General features: G+C 39.9%; 2 protein-coding genes across 5 annotated transcripts in view; one reads left to right on the forward strand and one right to left on the reverse strand.

The window, feature by feature from the left end:
* Nucleotides 1–65: 65 nt before the first annotated feature.
* On the forward strand, nt 66–9,837 carry C1H1orf174 (chromosome 1 C1orf174 homolog). Of its 4 annotated transcripts, XM_074218646.1 has the most exons (5): nt 79–174; nt 2,899–3,001; nt 5,913–6,026; nt 7,080–7,592; nt 8,284–9,837. In XM_074218646.1, the coding sequence occupies exons 2-5, from the start codon at nt 2,963–2,965 to the stop codon at nt 8,386–8,388; spliced, it is 771 nt and encodes a 256-aa protein (XP_074074747.1). In that variant the 5' UTR covers nt 79–174; nt 2,899–2,962; the 3' UTR covers nt 8,389–9,837. The 4 variants fall into 4 exon arrangements, with proteins under 4 accessions (XP_074074748.1, XP_074074747.1, XP_074074745.1 ...); XM_074218647.1 differs by lacking the exon at nt 2,899–3,001 and having other exon boundaries at nt 66–174; XM_074218644.1 differs by lacking the exon at nt 79–174 and having other exon boundaries at nt 499–3,001.
* The window catches only part of DFFB (DNA fragmentation factor subunit beta), a 45,214-nt gene continuing 35,101 nt past the window's right edge, over nt 4,210–14,322 (reverse strand). Inside the window, exons 7-8 of the mRNA XM_074218642.1 lie at nt 6,380–6,433; nt 4,210–5,168 (exon numbers count right to left, since the gene is read on the reverse strand). Coding sequence (XP_074074743.1) covers nt 5,150–5,168; nt 6,380–6,433 — 73 coding nt within the window. The 3' untranslated portion in view covers nt 4,210–5,149. The remainder of the gene's footprint in view (nt 5,169–6,379; nt 6,434–14,322) is intronic.

Genomic DNA, 14,322 nt, shown 5'->3' on the forward strand with positions numbered 1-14,322 from the left:
GGCGCCGCGTCCTGATTGGCGGAGGCCGCGCCGGACGTCGGGCCGCGCAGCTGCCTGGGGCTGGTGTCTCCCGCCCCCCCCCCAGTCGCGGGTCAGGTGCGCAGGAGAGCGTTAGCCCCGGAGCTGAGGACGCCGCGGTAGCGGCGGCGCCTCCGACTCATGAGGAGCCGGAAGGTGAGGGAAGCGCGGCCCCGGCGGGGGAGGCCGGCCCTAGGCGTCCGGACCGGGGCGGGGCGGCCGGGGAACGGAGGAATGGGGGCCGGGGAGGGGCACCCCACCGCCGGGCCGGGCCGGGCTTGTGACGCGCAGCCATTGTCCGGGGCCGCCGTGGGGCCGGGATCCCTCCGCCCGGGCCACGGCCCGAAGGGCAGCGCGCGGGGGGCCCAGGCCGGGCCACGCCCACCGAGGGGGGAGGGGCGCCTCCTCTGGTCACGCCCATTGACGCGTCTCCGTGGGGCGGAGTCGCCGGGTCCGGTCACGCCCCCTGGGGGCGGGGTGGGATTCATCCGGGGCTTTAGCCCAGGAACTGGTCCTAGCCTCAGTTTCCCACCCCGGGTCTCACCGTGGGGGCCTCCTTCAGACCCAGCCTTCCCCTGCACGACGGAGCGACCCCGGCCTTGGAGGCCGCCCAAGCGGGCCACCCCGGCATCCTGGCTCCTGTCTGGCCACGAGACCCAGACGGGGTCTCTCTCTTTAGAACTGAAGTTCTTCTAGTTTTACCACGTTTCTCTTTCCTTTATGGCTCCGAGGAGAAAGTGAGGCCGGGGACAGCCCAGCCCTGCCCCCCACGCCGATCAGACTCCCCGACGTCGGGTCCTCTTCGAGATTGAAGGACAAACATTTGATGCTTAATATGGGACTGGTTGACCTCAGCCTCCCAAATTGCCAGCCTAAACGAATCACCCCCGCAGACACGCACGTAGACACAAATTGTAGGGTTTGGGTTTTGTCTTCAACTGGGTATGTAGTTTCGCCCCAGTAGAATGTCAGCTCTTTGAGTTCAGAGGTTGATTTTATTTTTATTTTCGTTCCCAATACCTTACATACTTCCTGACCTCCATAAATGCTTGTTGAATGGAATTGAATTATTTTCCCAAAATGTGGTAGAAAGAAGACTGGATGTGAAGACAGAAATCCTGAATTAAATCCATCTCTATAATTTTTCTCTTGTGTGGCCTTGGACGAGTCACCTAACCAATTCTGTCTCTATGGTGTACTGTCCAGGTACGATCACATAGCTAACCTCAAGCAACTTGCTTTCTCATATGTAAAATGAGAAGGCAAAATTCAAGGACCTTCTGCTTTAAATCTAATCCTCAGTTTCGTTATAAAAAGTCAAAATTTGGACTCTATATGATCTCTATAGCTCCTTCCAGCTCTAAATCAATGATCCATAGAGACAATGGAATTTTTGTAAACAAAGTGCTGGTTTTGGAGTCCATAGAGATTGAGGTTCACATCCCATGTTGTGAATCACTTGCTGTGGACAAGTTACTTAGCTTTTTTTTTCCCCACATCTCAATTCTTCTGTAAAATGAGGATAAATATTTATTGCTCACACGATTGTTTTGAGGTTCAGATGATGTCTCTGTAAAGTTTCAGCAGCTAAGTGGTATGAAGTATGGATAGAGTACCAGCCCTGAAGTCAGGAGGACTGATCTTTCCGAGTTCAAGCTGTGTGATGCTGAGCAAGAAACCTGTTTGCCTCAAGTTTCTCATCTGTAAAATGAGCTGAAGAAAAGAAATGGCAAACCACTCCAATATCTTTGCCAAGAAAACCCCCTTCTTGGGTCACCAAAAGTCAGACACAACTAAAGAACAAACCTGTGAGCTAAGTAAATGCCAGTTCTCATGCTGGGCTTTCCCTTCACCCCCTTTTAGGCCATGCTTCTTACACTCAGTGAATATTTTTAGAATTGAAGTTTTTATAATTTTATTATATGTTTTTCTTTCCTTTATACCTGCACCACAGAATACCTGCTCCCCCCCAACCTTTACAAGGCAACAGTGAGGGGGTGAAGTGTAGCATAAAAATAACATTGGGTGGGTTGTTTTTTTTTTTTTTTTTTTTTTTAGGTTTTTGCAAGGCAATGGGGTTAAGTGGCTTGCCCAAGGCCACACAGCTAGGTCATTATTAAGTGTCTGAAGTCAGATTTTTGCAAGGCAATGGGGTTAAGTGGCTTGCCCAAGGCCACACAGCTAGGTCATTATTAAGTGTCTGAAGTCAGATTTAAACTCAGGCAGGCTCCAGAGTCAGTGCTCTATCCACTGTGCCACCTAGCTTCCCCTGAACATTGATTTTTAAACCAGAAAATTCATATCACAGCTTTGCCGTTTACAAGCTGACATTATTCAATTATTTGACATTTCTGAACCTCTGTTTCCTTTTTAAAAAATGGACATAATACTTTTACTAACTATATTGCCACAAGGTAATGGAGGTCAAAGTACTGTTTTTATTAAAGCACCAAATATTAAGTATCATTTCCGATAGAATTTTAAATATTTCCCTAAGAGGCATCTCCATTTTTAACTCATAATTTACAGTATTGAAAAGGATGGGAGAAATTTGTTTAGTTATGCAAACAATACTTTGTGTTAGGATACCAAGTTATTTAGAGATATTATCTGCCCAAACAGCCTATGAAGCTCAAGTATAGGTGGTAACAGATAAATGTAGATGGTATTGCAGTAGAACTAAGGGTCAAAGAATATTACAGCTATCAGAGAATTAAAGTTGTAGACCCCCAAATCTACATATAGTAGGGGTGAGTAGGCAGCATCTTGTTACCAGGAAGTGACATAAAGGCTACCATCCAAGAAATGTGGAACCAGAAAAGGAGACAAGCAAGGAATGATGACTTACCCTTGGACATGTTATCCATGTGATGTTGACAGGTGTCGAAAGCTGCATGGAGAGGGGAGGGGTACACCTACACCTTCTCTCCCAACCAGAGGATCTATGGGAAGGAAGCAATGGGCACTTCCCAGAAGTGAGAAGGTAGGGATTCATTGTTGCCATTACCCCCCAGAGGAAGTGCATTGATGAGCCCTCCCTCCAATTCACTGACAGAATGTCTTATCCAGGGTCATATCCTGCCCAAGTTAAGAAAAGAAGATGTAATATTTGGAAATAAACTTACCTGAGGATGGATTGGAATTCAGTTTAGAAAATCCTAGAAAAGGGCTAGCTAAGTGGTACAGTAGATAGAGCACCAGCCCTGGAGTCAGGCGGACCTGAGTTCAAATTCAGCTTCAGACACTTAATAGTTTTCTTGCTGTGTGACCTTGGACATGTCATTCCACTGCCTTGCAAAACAAAAATCCTAGAAAAGGGACATGGGAAATACGTGCAACAAAATCTGCATTGGAGGAGATTTTTCTTCTTTGAATCAACTACTTTACCTTAGACTCTGGCAGTATCATTAGAAAAGCGCCCAAGAGTATTCTCCCAAGCCCAGAAATTATCAGATAAGGTACCATTTGTTTTTTGGGGTTTTGTTTTGTTTTTTTAGGTTTTTGCAAGGCAAATGGAGTTAAGTGGCTTTCCCAAGGCCACACAGCTAGGTAATTATTAAGTGTTTGAGACTGGATTTGAACCCAGGTCTGCCTGACTCCAGGGCCGGTGCTTTATTCACTGTGCCATGTAGCCACCCCAAGAAGGTACCATTTGTAAACCAAAATGCTTCTTAAAGAGAATAAAAGCCCAGGCTAAAGGGGAAAGAATTCTGAACTTGTGTAAATTATCTTAAAAACATTGACTATACAAAGGGTTTTTAATGTCCCTAATATGTTTCCTTACTGGTCATGCTTCAGTAAATAAAAACATTGTTTAGATTTAGAAGGGAAACTGGCACCTCAGTGTTTTGGATCATCATATTTACTATGGCTGCTCATAACAGAAGATGTTAATGGATACTTGGCATCAGTTTGTGTTCATGTGTCCGTTGCCAGGGAACTTTGTCATGATCAAGGGGAGGCCAAATCCAGGTTTCAATGTTTGAGTTTGAACAGTGGCAGAGGAGCCACATGTCACGTGAGCTGTCGCCTTGCCCTACCTACATTTTGTCCCTCCTTTCCTCTCGGTTTTTTAATGAGCTGAATATTCTCTATTTCCTATAGATTCCTCTACCCACATCATATGATACAGTTGGAAAAGTTGAGACTTTGACTCGATTTTTTAAAAACTCTCCTAATTTATTTTCTATCTTTGTGGGTTTCTTTCAAACTTGGCACAGTTAATCAACAAGCATTTATTAAGGACCTTTGAAGTGCTTCACTATACTACATGCCAAAGGAATGCCAACAGAACCCAACCCAGCTCTGCCAGGGTTGCAGAGTCTCATGGTATGATGGGGAGATAACATGGAAACAACTGTGTACCAGTAAGAATTGAACAGGATAAATTGGAGATCTTCTTGGGGAGGCACCAATGCTTGTGTAGCAGATTGACATCGCATTTCTGATTGTTGTCTTGCAAATGACTTACAACCTTTTCCTTTAATGTTTCTTACTCCTCAAGTTTTATTTCCCCTATTTTCAGTCTAGAACTTTTTAAAAAAGAAAAACATAAGACTTTATTACAAACCCCCTTTCCCCCAATATTTTAAACACTCTCTTAAATTAAGGTTCTTAAATTTATCAAATTGGAATTAATTTAACAAAGTAAAATAAATGAAAGCTATTTCCACACATAATTTAGAAGTTCTTTCATTCTTTGGAAGATAAAAACTCAGACTTTAGACTTTTTTCTGTTGTTAACACATTAGGAGTTTTAATTAATAGAGAAGTTTAAGGAAAAACTTTAGTCCCTCCTACTTGTGGACAAATGTTGGCTTCAGCACTAACACCTTGGGTTCTTGTGTAATGGGAGGGAAGACTAGATGGCACTGAGAAAAGAACACTGGTCCTTGAGTCCAGAACATGCCTCTTTGTGAATTCAGACTCCAGCAGGAGAAAATGCTAAGGCACTTCCGCTAAGGCACTCCCAAGTCTTTACCAGGAAAACCGCAAATGAGGTAATGAAGCGTCGGACAAGACTGAAAAAGAACTCAATGATATGTTGGCATTCTGTGTGTCAGAAGATGGAGGTGAAGGGCTGAGAGTTGTAAATTCCTAGAAGAGGAGAAGGAGCCTCTCTTCTGAGGGATCAGTGTTTTCCATCTTTCCTAAAATAAAGTGGAAGCTTGTTGAGGGCAGGGATTTGGCAACATGCAGTGCAGTCTGTCTAGCAGATGCTTATTAAATGTGAGATTAAATTTATTTTTAAAGCATTTAAATGTAGCCATTTGTGTTTTTGTTTGTTTTCAGGAGAATTCTTTTGAACTATATTTTCAGGGCTTGGGATTTCTTTTTCCAAGAGTGTTTTCTGAAATTCGTATTAGAATTTAACTCAGCATCTAGGATGGTGCTTGGTACCTAGTAAATACTTAGTAAGTACTCGCTGACACCTTGATGGACTGCCATCCTCTAGACAAACATATGTCTTACAACTGCACGTTCAAGATCCTTCCCTCTGCACATCCTTCACAGTCTCCCATCTGAGACCCCACTCCCCATTAGACTGTGGCCTCCCCAAGGGCAGGGATTTTCTTTTTGCCATTCTTTTTATCCCAGTGCTTAGCACAAAGCAGGCAGTTAATGAAATGCTTATTATTTTATCTCAATATAGATAGAAATTACAGAACCCTTGACTTTCTTGATGATTAGCAGTTGCTTCTTGTAATTTTTCTCAGTTTTGTATTTTTTTCTTATTTAAAAAACTTCCCTTGGTCCTTCAAATCCTGCCTGCTACATAAATCCCAAGTTTTACTACCTTCCTCAGACTCATTGGTTGTCTCTTGTGATGTCAGCACTCCCCCTGATGTTTTTTTTTGCTCTAGTTCTTTCCCTGACTTCTCTATCTGATTTAGCTTGCAGACGGGGTGCGCTCCTCAGCACGCCTAAAGAGCAAAAACTACCCAGCAACCAGAGCTGCCTCAGCTCAAGAAGTTGATGTTCCTAAATCTACAAAAACAGTATGTTTGGTAAGGTGACCTTCAATCATTCATTCATTCTCTGAAGAGCATTAAAATGTGGTCTCACATATTTATGTTTTTGACTAAACCATTCCAAAATAATTTGTAATGATTGTCAATTCCAAAGAGAATGGTCTTAGAGGAAAAGTGAATGAACCTGTTAAGAGTTGGTGCCCAATTTCTCTGATCAGCAATTTTTACTCTTAGGGAGAAGTCATAGACTCATATTCTCTCCTTTCTCAATCTTCCTGTGATACAGAATGCACAAAGTTGAGGATCTGCAATCCAGTGAAAGTTTGACTATATTTTGTTAGTCAGGAGTATCTGGGTTCAAATCCGGGCTCAAGACACTTAATAATTACCTGGCTGTGTGGCCTTGGGCAAGCCACTTAACCACATTTGCCTTGCAAAAAAACCTTAAAAAAAAAAGAAAGAAAGAATTGGAGGAAATCATTAAAAAATATCACCAAATCAACTGTTTATTACTTTAATCCCTTCTCTTTTGTTGGATGGGAGACCTTCTGTAATATATCTTCATTATGATAGCACATCTGTTATCCTCTGCAAAATACTGAATTAACTAACATGACATGTGAAAAGTAGAGTTTGTGAGGACAACATGTTATAGTGGAAAGAAACCTGGATTCAAATCCTACCTTTGTGATATTGGACAAAACACTTCATCTCTCTGGACCTATTCTTTCATCTGTAAGATGAAAGTTCTTTAATAAATATTCTAAAGCTGTGGATCCTAAGACCCCTAGGAAGATTATGGTATAGTCAAGAATTTTCTTTTTTGTTTATATGGTAAGTTATATCCACTTAGGTAGATTATCCAGAAGTATAACAATTCTAGTAGAATTTGGGTATTTGTCCAGATTCTTTTTTAAAATCATTGATTTAGTTTTGTGTTCCTATAGTAATATTAAAGTTTAAAAAATAACTTTCATATTGTTTAGATGTTGAAACAAACCATTCTGATCCCAGTGGGAAATGAACAAAAGACAATCTTAGGTCCAATAAGTATCACTGGTTTCTCCTTAAACTCATTTTTCTTGACAGGCTTCATCACACAAAGCAACTGAGAGACGGACGTCCAAGACACTCAAGTATGAAAAACATAGTTTCATCAAGTCAGAATTACAAGAACTAACAACCAAAAAGGGAAAAACTTCTTTACCAAAAGTGGTATCTGAAACCTCAAGTGAGAATAAGCCTTTGGAGTGTGCCGAACACAAAGCATTGCCACCAAGTAATGAAGCCAATACTTCCAAGATCTGTGAACAGCAGCTGGAGAGGAATGAGAATGGTCTTTCTCATCACAGCCACTCCGTAGATGTGGCTAACAGTTGCTTAGCAAAGACTGAAAATGACTTGGCCCTCCCCAAATATAAAGAAAATCTGATAGAGGAAGATGTATATAAGCGTGGCGTTGTGCTGCTAGGGGAATCCGGGTCAGAGGCAACAGATTCCCAGAAGACACCATCCCACATAGATAGTAGCATCTTTTTAGATGAAGATAGCAATCAGCCAATGCCAGTGAATCGGTTCTTTGGAAATGTAGAGCTCATGCAAGTAAGAATAAGCCATTTTCTTTTCCCTTTGAAAAACAAGATGGGCAGGGTGTTCAAGTGGAAAGATTGCAAAACATGGAGGCCCCAGACCCAGATTCACCTCCAGTCTGACACTGAGACTCACTCTCTTCATCTCTTTAAGAATAAAGTGACTGGATCCAGAAGATCCCTTTCTGCTTTAGAGCTGGCATTTGAAGTGTTAACAGTGTCAAGTTCCTTAGGATATAGTTAAATTAGCAAGGTTAAGTCAAAGGGAATGAAATATATTCACTCAACAAGTTAACTTCTTGATTCTACCAGATATTTCTCTAGCAAACTGAGTAGACTTCCTGTGGCCAACTTAGGGCCCTGGGCAGGAGCTGCCTAGATGGGTTAGGATTGACATCATTGGAGGGAACTTTCAAATCCATAGATGTTTATCTGCTGGGCACTGTTAAACTTTATTGACAGAGGCAAAAGACAATCAGCCCTGTCCACAACTTGCTTTCTATTGGGAGGGTGGGAAGGTGTACAAAAAGTGGGAGATCAACAGACTTTATAGAAGCAGCAGTGCTTGATAGGTAGTCTAAGGCATGAAGGGGGTGTCATGTCATTAGGAGGAATGGCATGAAGGGAACAGTAAGGATATCGATTTGGTTGGAAATAATAACAATTTTCATTAACAAACTGAGTTTCTTATTCTTTTCCCCAAGGACCTTCCACCGGTTTCTCCACCTTGTCCTTCAATGAGCAGACGAGAATTCAGAAAAATGCACTTCAGAGCCAAAGATGATGATGATGATGATGCAGAAATGTAGATATTTAATAAAACATTATAAAATTATATCTTTATTTTTTATACATTAAGGACAGTTACCAGTGTCATGCTATTACAAATGATCCTAGTTGCCACATGTCAGTATCAATATCAAATCTATCCCCATGGGAATTTTCTTGCTTGAAAAGTTAAGCTAAGGTAATTTTGCTACTCCTAGTTGATGTTTCTAAAGCCATTGTGGGAAACTCATTGGGGTAAACTTTGAGATTATAAAGTTCCAATTTTTTTCCTTTGGGGGATGATTAGGCAGAAAATTTTGCATTGCATTGTTCTTTACCATGGCAGCTCCAACTACCTGAGACAACTATACCTTCTAGTAAAGTAGGTATGTTATTTTTTGTAATAAATTATGCTTTGAATAAGCTCAGGTGGGGCTAAGAAAAGTGGCACATTTATAATTATAAAAATGGCATCTAAAATGTTTTTAAATGTATAAACAAGCTTCTGTTCTACTACCAACCCCGGTTATTTGATGATTACTACAGTTTTACCTAATAAATTCACCTGTGAGTGAATTTTGTACTTTTGTTGTTTCCATATATGTGCAGATTAGAGGTTTCTCATAGATATTTTAAGTTAAGTTGGCAAAGGAAGGCTTTAACACTAGGAAGTTTTTTGTTTTTTACAATTTTAAGCAGCTTTATTTTTGTCCTTAAGTGGACATTACTATTTGTTCCAGAAATATTTGCTCCATTAATGGAGGGAGCATTACTTGGCTTAAAGAGCAAGTACTTGATTCTTTCTCCTTAGGGTTTGACTAGTGTTAAGGCTCCTGTGCCCATTAAACAGCCTCAAACAAGGATATTGGAATAAAAGTAGATCTCCACTTAAAACAGTTCTATTTACTTTTCAAAATGGAGGAGACTTTTTTTCCTTTTTTGTCTATTATATCTTTGTATAAGTTGTTACAAGTGAAAAAATAATAAATTATGTTGAATGTACTCTATAATTACTTCCCAAACTTCATTTGTAGAGTAGTTTGATAGCAAGTTAAAATGAAGAGAAATTTTTCAACTTCATCTCATGCAGTTCAACATATTTGCCCTTGTTGACTTATTTTTTCCTCAGCAGTCAGTTTCTTTTTAATTTGATCATTTTCCCATTAGGAGATGTGACCTTCACTTACTCCAAATAATTTTTTGATTTATTGGTCAGTGAACTACAATATATTTAATAACTTGGACATGTTGCTTATAATCCATTCATGTTATGAAAGCTTGGAAAAATAATTTACAGTGTGAGATTACTGCATGAACTTGACTATTAATCATAACACCTCTCACTGGTGGTAATTGAGTTGCCTCAGAATTTTAGAATTTTGTTTGCTCTATCAGTTTCTATGTTATTTTTAAAAAATCAGAATGTTACCTACCAGTACTGCTCATTGTTACTGCTTGTGTTCCAATAAAAAATTATATTGAAAAAATTGTATATTCCTGGTGCCCATTCATTTGTAATTTTTAACTTCGAACAGTAATACTATTATCTATCATGTTGATCCATAACCACACTATAAAAAGAATTGGTGGGGGCCATTGTCTCATTTGAAATCTAATCTTCAGTTAATTTATTCTCACAAATGAATCCAGTGCATTTCCACCCAAATTTACAAGGGAGTGTTTAAAGTTCTTCAGATAGCTGGTTCTATTAAGTATATGCTTTGACTCTGACAGGTACTCCAAGTTGCTAAGACACTTGACTTAGCTTAAGATGAGGGCTTCAGGCAGAATCATCTGTAGGAGCCTGCCTTTGAACTTGTAGGACAACCAGTATTTAAGCGTGGACATTTGCCTATATACCATAAAGGACACAAAAATATAAAATATAACATGTCCCACAAGGACAAGTTGGTTGGGGAAATAAATCCAATGCAGGAAAGGTAATACTGGGAAGGTACACAAGAAGCCAAAGAAGATTCCAGGTAACTACTATGAGGGCAAGGGTGGCCAGACCAGATTTCATGGATAGTTTGGGAAGGAGATCAGGAAGGCAGGAAGGAGGCGCACAAAAACATTAGTGTTACACTTGAATAAAATCCCCCCATCGATAACTTCACAGGAGTAAATTTTTTTTTAATGTTAATAATCTGAATAGTTCCAAACTGGATAATTCAGTATTATTCTGGAACAAGACTATATCAAGTGAATGTATGATGTTCCTGGGTTTTAATAAACACATAAAAACCTTTTTTTGAGATGACATTTATTAAAAAAAAATACATTAACCAAGTATAAAAATATTGCAAAAAAATATTGCTTGGATGGTTGAGTATTCCTGTGGCAATTGTCATTGGACATTTATGAGCATTTCAACAATTGCTTTCGTTCCACTATCAAGAACTGACAAGAGGAGGCTTGTGTTACCAAATGCAGATAAAACTTATTTTGATGACAGAACTGTGCCAAAGGACTTGGGCTGTTGGAGCATGCCAATCTAGTTTGTACATTCTCCAAACCTCTAGTTTTTTTCCTGGAAGGTATCTTTGGTGAAATAATAGCATTGAAAGCGTTTACAGTTTGGAATATATCTTAAATGCCTAATCTCACCTGATCCTCAAGATAAATGATAATTTAGATATTCTTTTAACAGGAAAAGAAACCAAGGTTTAGCAAGGAAATGAATTGCAATCACACAGCTATTAAAAATGTCACCATCAGACAAGGGACTATACACTATAAAGGACACAAAAATATAAAATATAATCTGTCCCACAAGGACAAGTTGGTTGGGGAAATAAATCCAGGGCAGGAAAGATAATACTGGGAAGGTAAACAAGAACCCAAAGAAGGGAACTTGAACCTGTCTTCCCCATCCCTAAAGGGACTATTCTCACTTTGCCTTCTGGAGATTTGGAGTCTGAACCTATATTAGAATTCCAGCTCTTCCATGTACATAACATGTTTTCCCTTTTGGAAGTATGCTTCTTGTGAGTGAGGATTGTTTCATAATTGTAGCCCTAGCACCAGATACATAGTAGGTGTTTCATACTTGACTGGTTCACCCTGGCAAATCACTTACCCATTTTTAAAATGATGGGATTGAATCTTGTATCAACATTCCATGATCCTGTTTGCTTGTTACCCCAGTGTTGAGGTTAGATGTGATAGAATATCAATTGGCAAGTCTTAATTCATGTCCATTTTGTGAAAATTTGAAATTTTGGTCTCCATTTCATTTGTTCACTTTTTCCAGATGTCCCATTGCCACAGGTTTAAGTCAAAATTTCAGAGCTGGAAGAGACCTTAGTGGCTATCTACCTGAGATGTGGTCATCTGGTACCTTGAAACCAGTGTAATCATTTTACTTTGTGGTGGCTCTTGTCAGAAAGATTTTTACTAACATCATCCCTAAATCTGGCTCTTTGGCACTTAAATCCATTGCCCCTAGTTCTGCCCAAAATAGAACACATTCAATCTGTCTTCCATAGGACATACTTTTATGTACTGGAAGATAGCTATCATGTCCCCAAATCATCTTTTCTCCTGGTTTTTTTTTTCTCCATTTCATGTAAACAGACTTTCACATAGCATGGACCTGAGGATCACAGCATTCTAGGAACCCTCTTCTATATTTTCTGTCAGTTTTCATCAATGCCCCTCCTAAACTTTGCTGCCAAAATGAAACATTATGCCAGGTGTGTAAAGTATCCTTACCTGTCCTCAAGGGGCTTGACTCAAAGGGGATCCATAACCAAACCATACAAGACAAATACAGGCTAAGTGGAAGTTATGTAACATGGAGGTGACTAGCAATGAGAAGACCAGAAAAGGCCACTGTGGGAAAGTGGTCCTTGAGCTGGATGGAAGGCAGATTTGGAGATGGAAAGCCAGCCCAAAGCAGAGATATGACAGAATATCATCAAGGAGACTAGAATGTCCAGACCATAGGGCTTGTGAAGAGAAGAATGCAAGACGATTGGAAGGGGTCAAGCTGTCAAGAGTTCAACCCAAAAGGACTTTCTATTCATTGCTAGAGATAAGAGGGAACCATTTGGCATTTAATGAGGTTGGGGGGATGAAATGATTAAAGCTGTGTATGCTTTAGGGAAATCACTGAGTGAAGGATGGGTGAGAGTGGGGAAAGACTGGGAAAGCAATACAACAGTAGTACAGGTAAGAGGTAAGAAGACCTGAATTAGGGTGGTGGCTGCATGAGTGGGGAGAGGTATAAAAGAGATGTAGGGAAATGACAAGATTTAGCAACTAAATATGTAGGGTGAGCAAGACAAGAGGAAAAGATGAGCACCAAGGTTTTGAACCTAGATGATGAAGATGGTGAGAGCCCTCTAATAAAGGGTTGGGTAAAGCCAAGATGTCAAAGAATCAGTAAACAGTAGGGTGAACCCCTGCCCATACTGGCCAGAAGCATGAAGTGTTCAACCAGAGAGGGCAAGAGGAAGCCATGCCAAAACACCTTGACAAGAAATGCCACCAGGAGAGTTCTGGGTCATAGATGCAGTGTACTCAGGAAGGGATCCACTCCCCGCCGCACACACATACGCACACACCACACCACACATACCATGCATATACATACACATACATATACCACACATACCATGCATACACACACACACACACACACACACACACACACACACACACACATCCTCAGCTGTGTAGCAAGAGAGGATCATGTTCAGAAGCAAACATTGGTGATGTGACTCAAAGCAGGTCTCAGTTCTAGCTTTCAGCACAGTCCAACATCTAGAGAAGAATACCTAAGGACAGGAATTCCAGATTGGTAATTCTGTCCCTCTGAACCAGTAAGACTTCCTAGCTGACTGATAGGGGCAACAATCCATTTTGCTCAGATCCAAACCTAGGTCAGGAATTTGTAGCAGGCAGACCAGGAAAAAACAGTCAGACTCTCCTGAATCAAAACTGTAAGCTCACAAGTTTTCTATCTGAGCTGTCTCTGAGATTCTGAAATAAAACAACTCTTAATCACCCAAGAAAGCAGCAATAGGACCAGTTCAATTGGAAACAAATTTTTAAAAAATAATAAAAAGCTACAAAAGTGACCGGGATGCTCAAGACACAAATCCAGAAAAAGAATGATTCTAAAAATCTCCAAACAAAGCTTTCAAAGAAAATCAGAACATGAGCACAAATTCAACTAGAATTCTTGGACAAGATAAAGTGTTTTAAAAAGAACTAAAAAATGTTTTTGTCAATGAAATGAGTGCTAAAGGAAAAAATTGCAAAAGAAATGAAAACTATAAAAGAGAAAAATTTGGAACATGAATTAACAGTACAGCACAAGGAACAAAACCCCTTAAAATTAGAATGGAATGGACCCAATAGAAGCCAGTATCTCCAACAAACTAAAATATTAAAACAAAATCTGGAAAAATAAAAGAAAATGGCATAGCAAAAATAAGTGTCCTGGAAAGCAGATTGATAGTTTTTAAAAAATTAAGAATCATTTCACTACCTGAATGCTATGACCCAACAGACATTGTATTTCAAGCAATTTTATAGAGAAAATTAAGAACAAAAAGGTAAAGTAGAAAGAATCCACCAAACATCTGAAAGGGGGGGAAAGAGAGAATTAGAGGAAAGGTAGATTAAGGGACAGATAAGTCCTAAACAAAGCAAACTATATAAAAATATTTATGGCACTTTTTGAGATAGCATGCAACAGGAATTTGAGAGAGTACCCATAAATTGGGAAAATGACTGAACAAGTTTTGGATATAAAAAGATGAAAAACTACTGTGCTATAAGAAATGATGAAAATGTTTTCAGAGAAACTTGGGAAGACTTATATGAGCTGAAGCAGACTGAAGGGAACAGAACCAGGACAGTAACAGCAACATAGTAATGACAACTTCAAAAGAATTAGGTATAATGACCACAATAATCAATAACCACAATTTCAGAGAACTAATGATACATAGTGGTATAGGATA

This window comes from Macrotis lagotis, chromosome 1, assembly GCF_037893015.1.
Source record: "Macrotis lagotis isolate mMagLag1 chromosome 1, bilby.v1.9.chrom.fasta, whole genome shotgun sequence".
In the NCBI taxonomy this organism is placed as follows: Eukaryota; Metazoa; Chordata; class Mammalia; order Peramelemorphia; family Peramelidae; genus Macrotis; species Macrotis lagotis.

Excerpts from the sequence above, each read along its gene's own strand:
- C1H1orf174 (XM_074218644.1), top strand. The coding sequence starts at position 2,855 with ATGATGACTTACCCTTGGACATGTTATCCATGTGATGTTGACAGGTGT. Across the intron at positions 3,002-5,912 it reads CACTTCCCAGAAGTGAGAAG|CTTGCAGACGGGGTGCGCTC; the intron begins GTAGGGATTCAT and ends TATCTGATTTAG. Across the intron at positions 7,593-8,283 it reads GAAATGTAGAGCTCATGCAA|GACCTTCCACCGGTTTCTCC; the intron begins GTAAGAATAAGC and ends CTTTTCCCCAAG.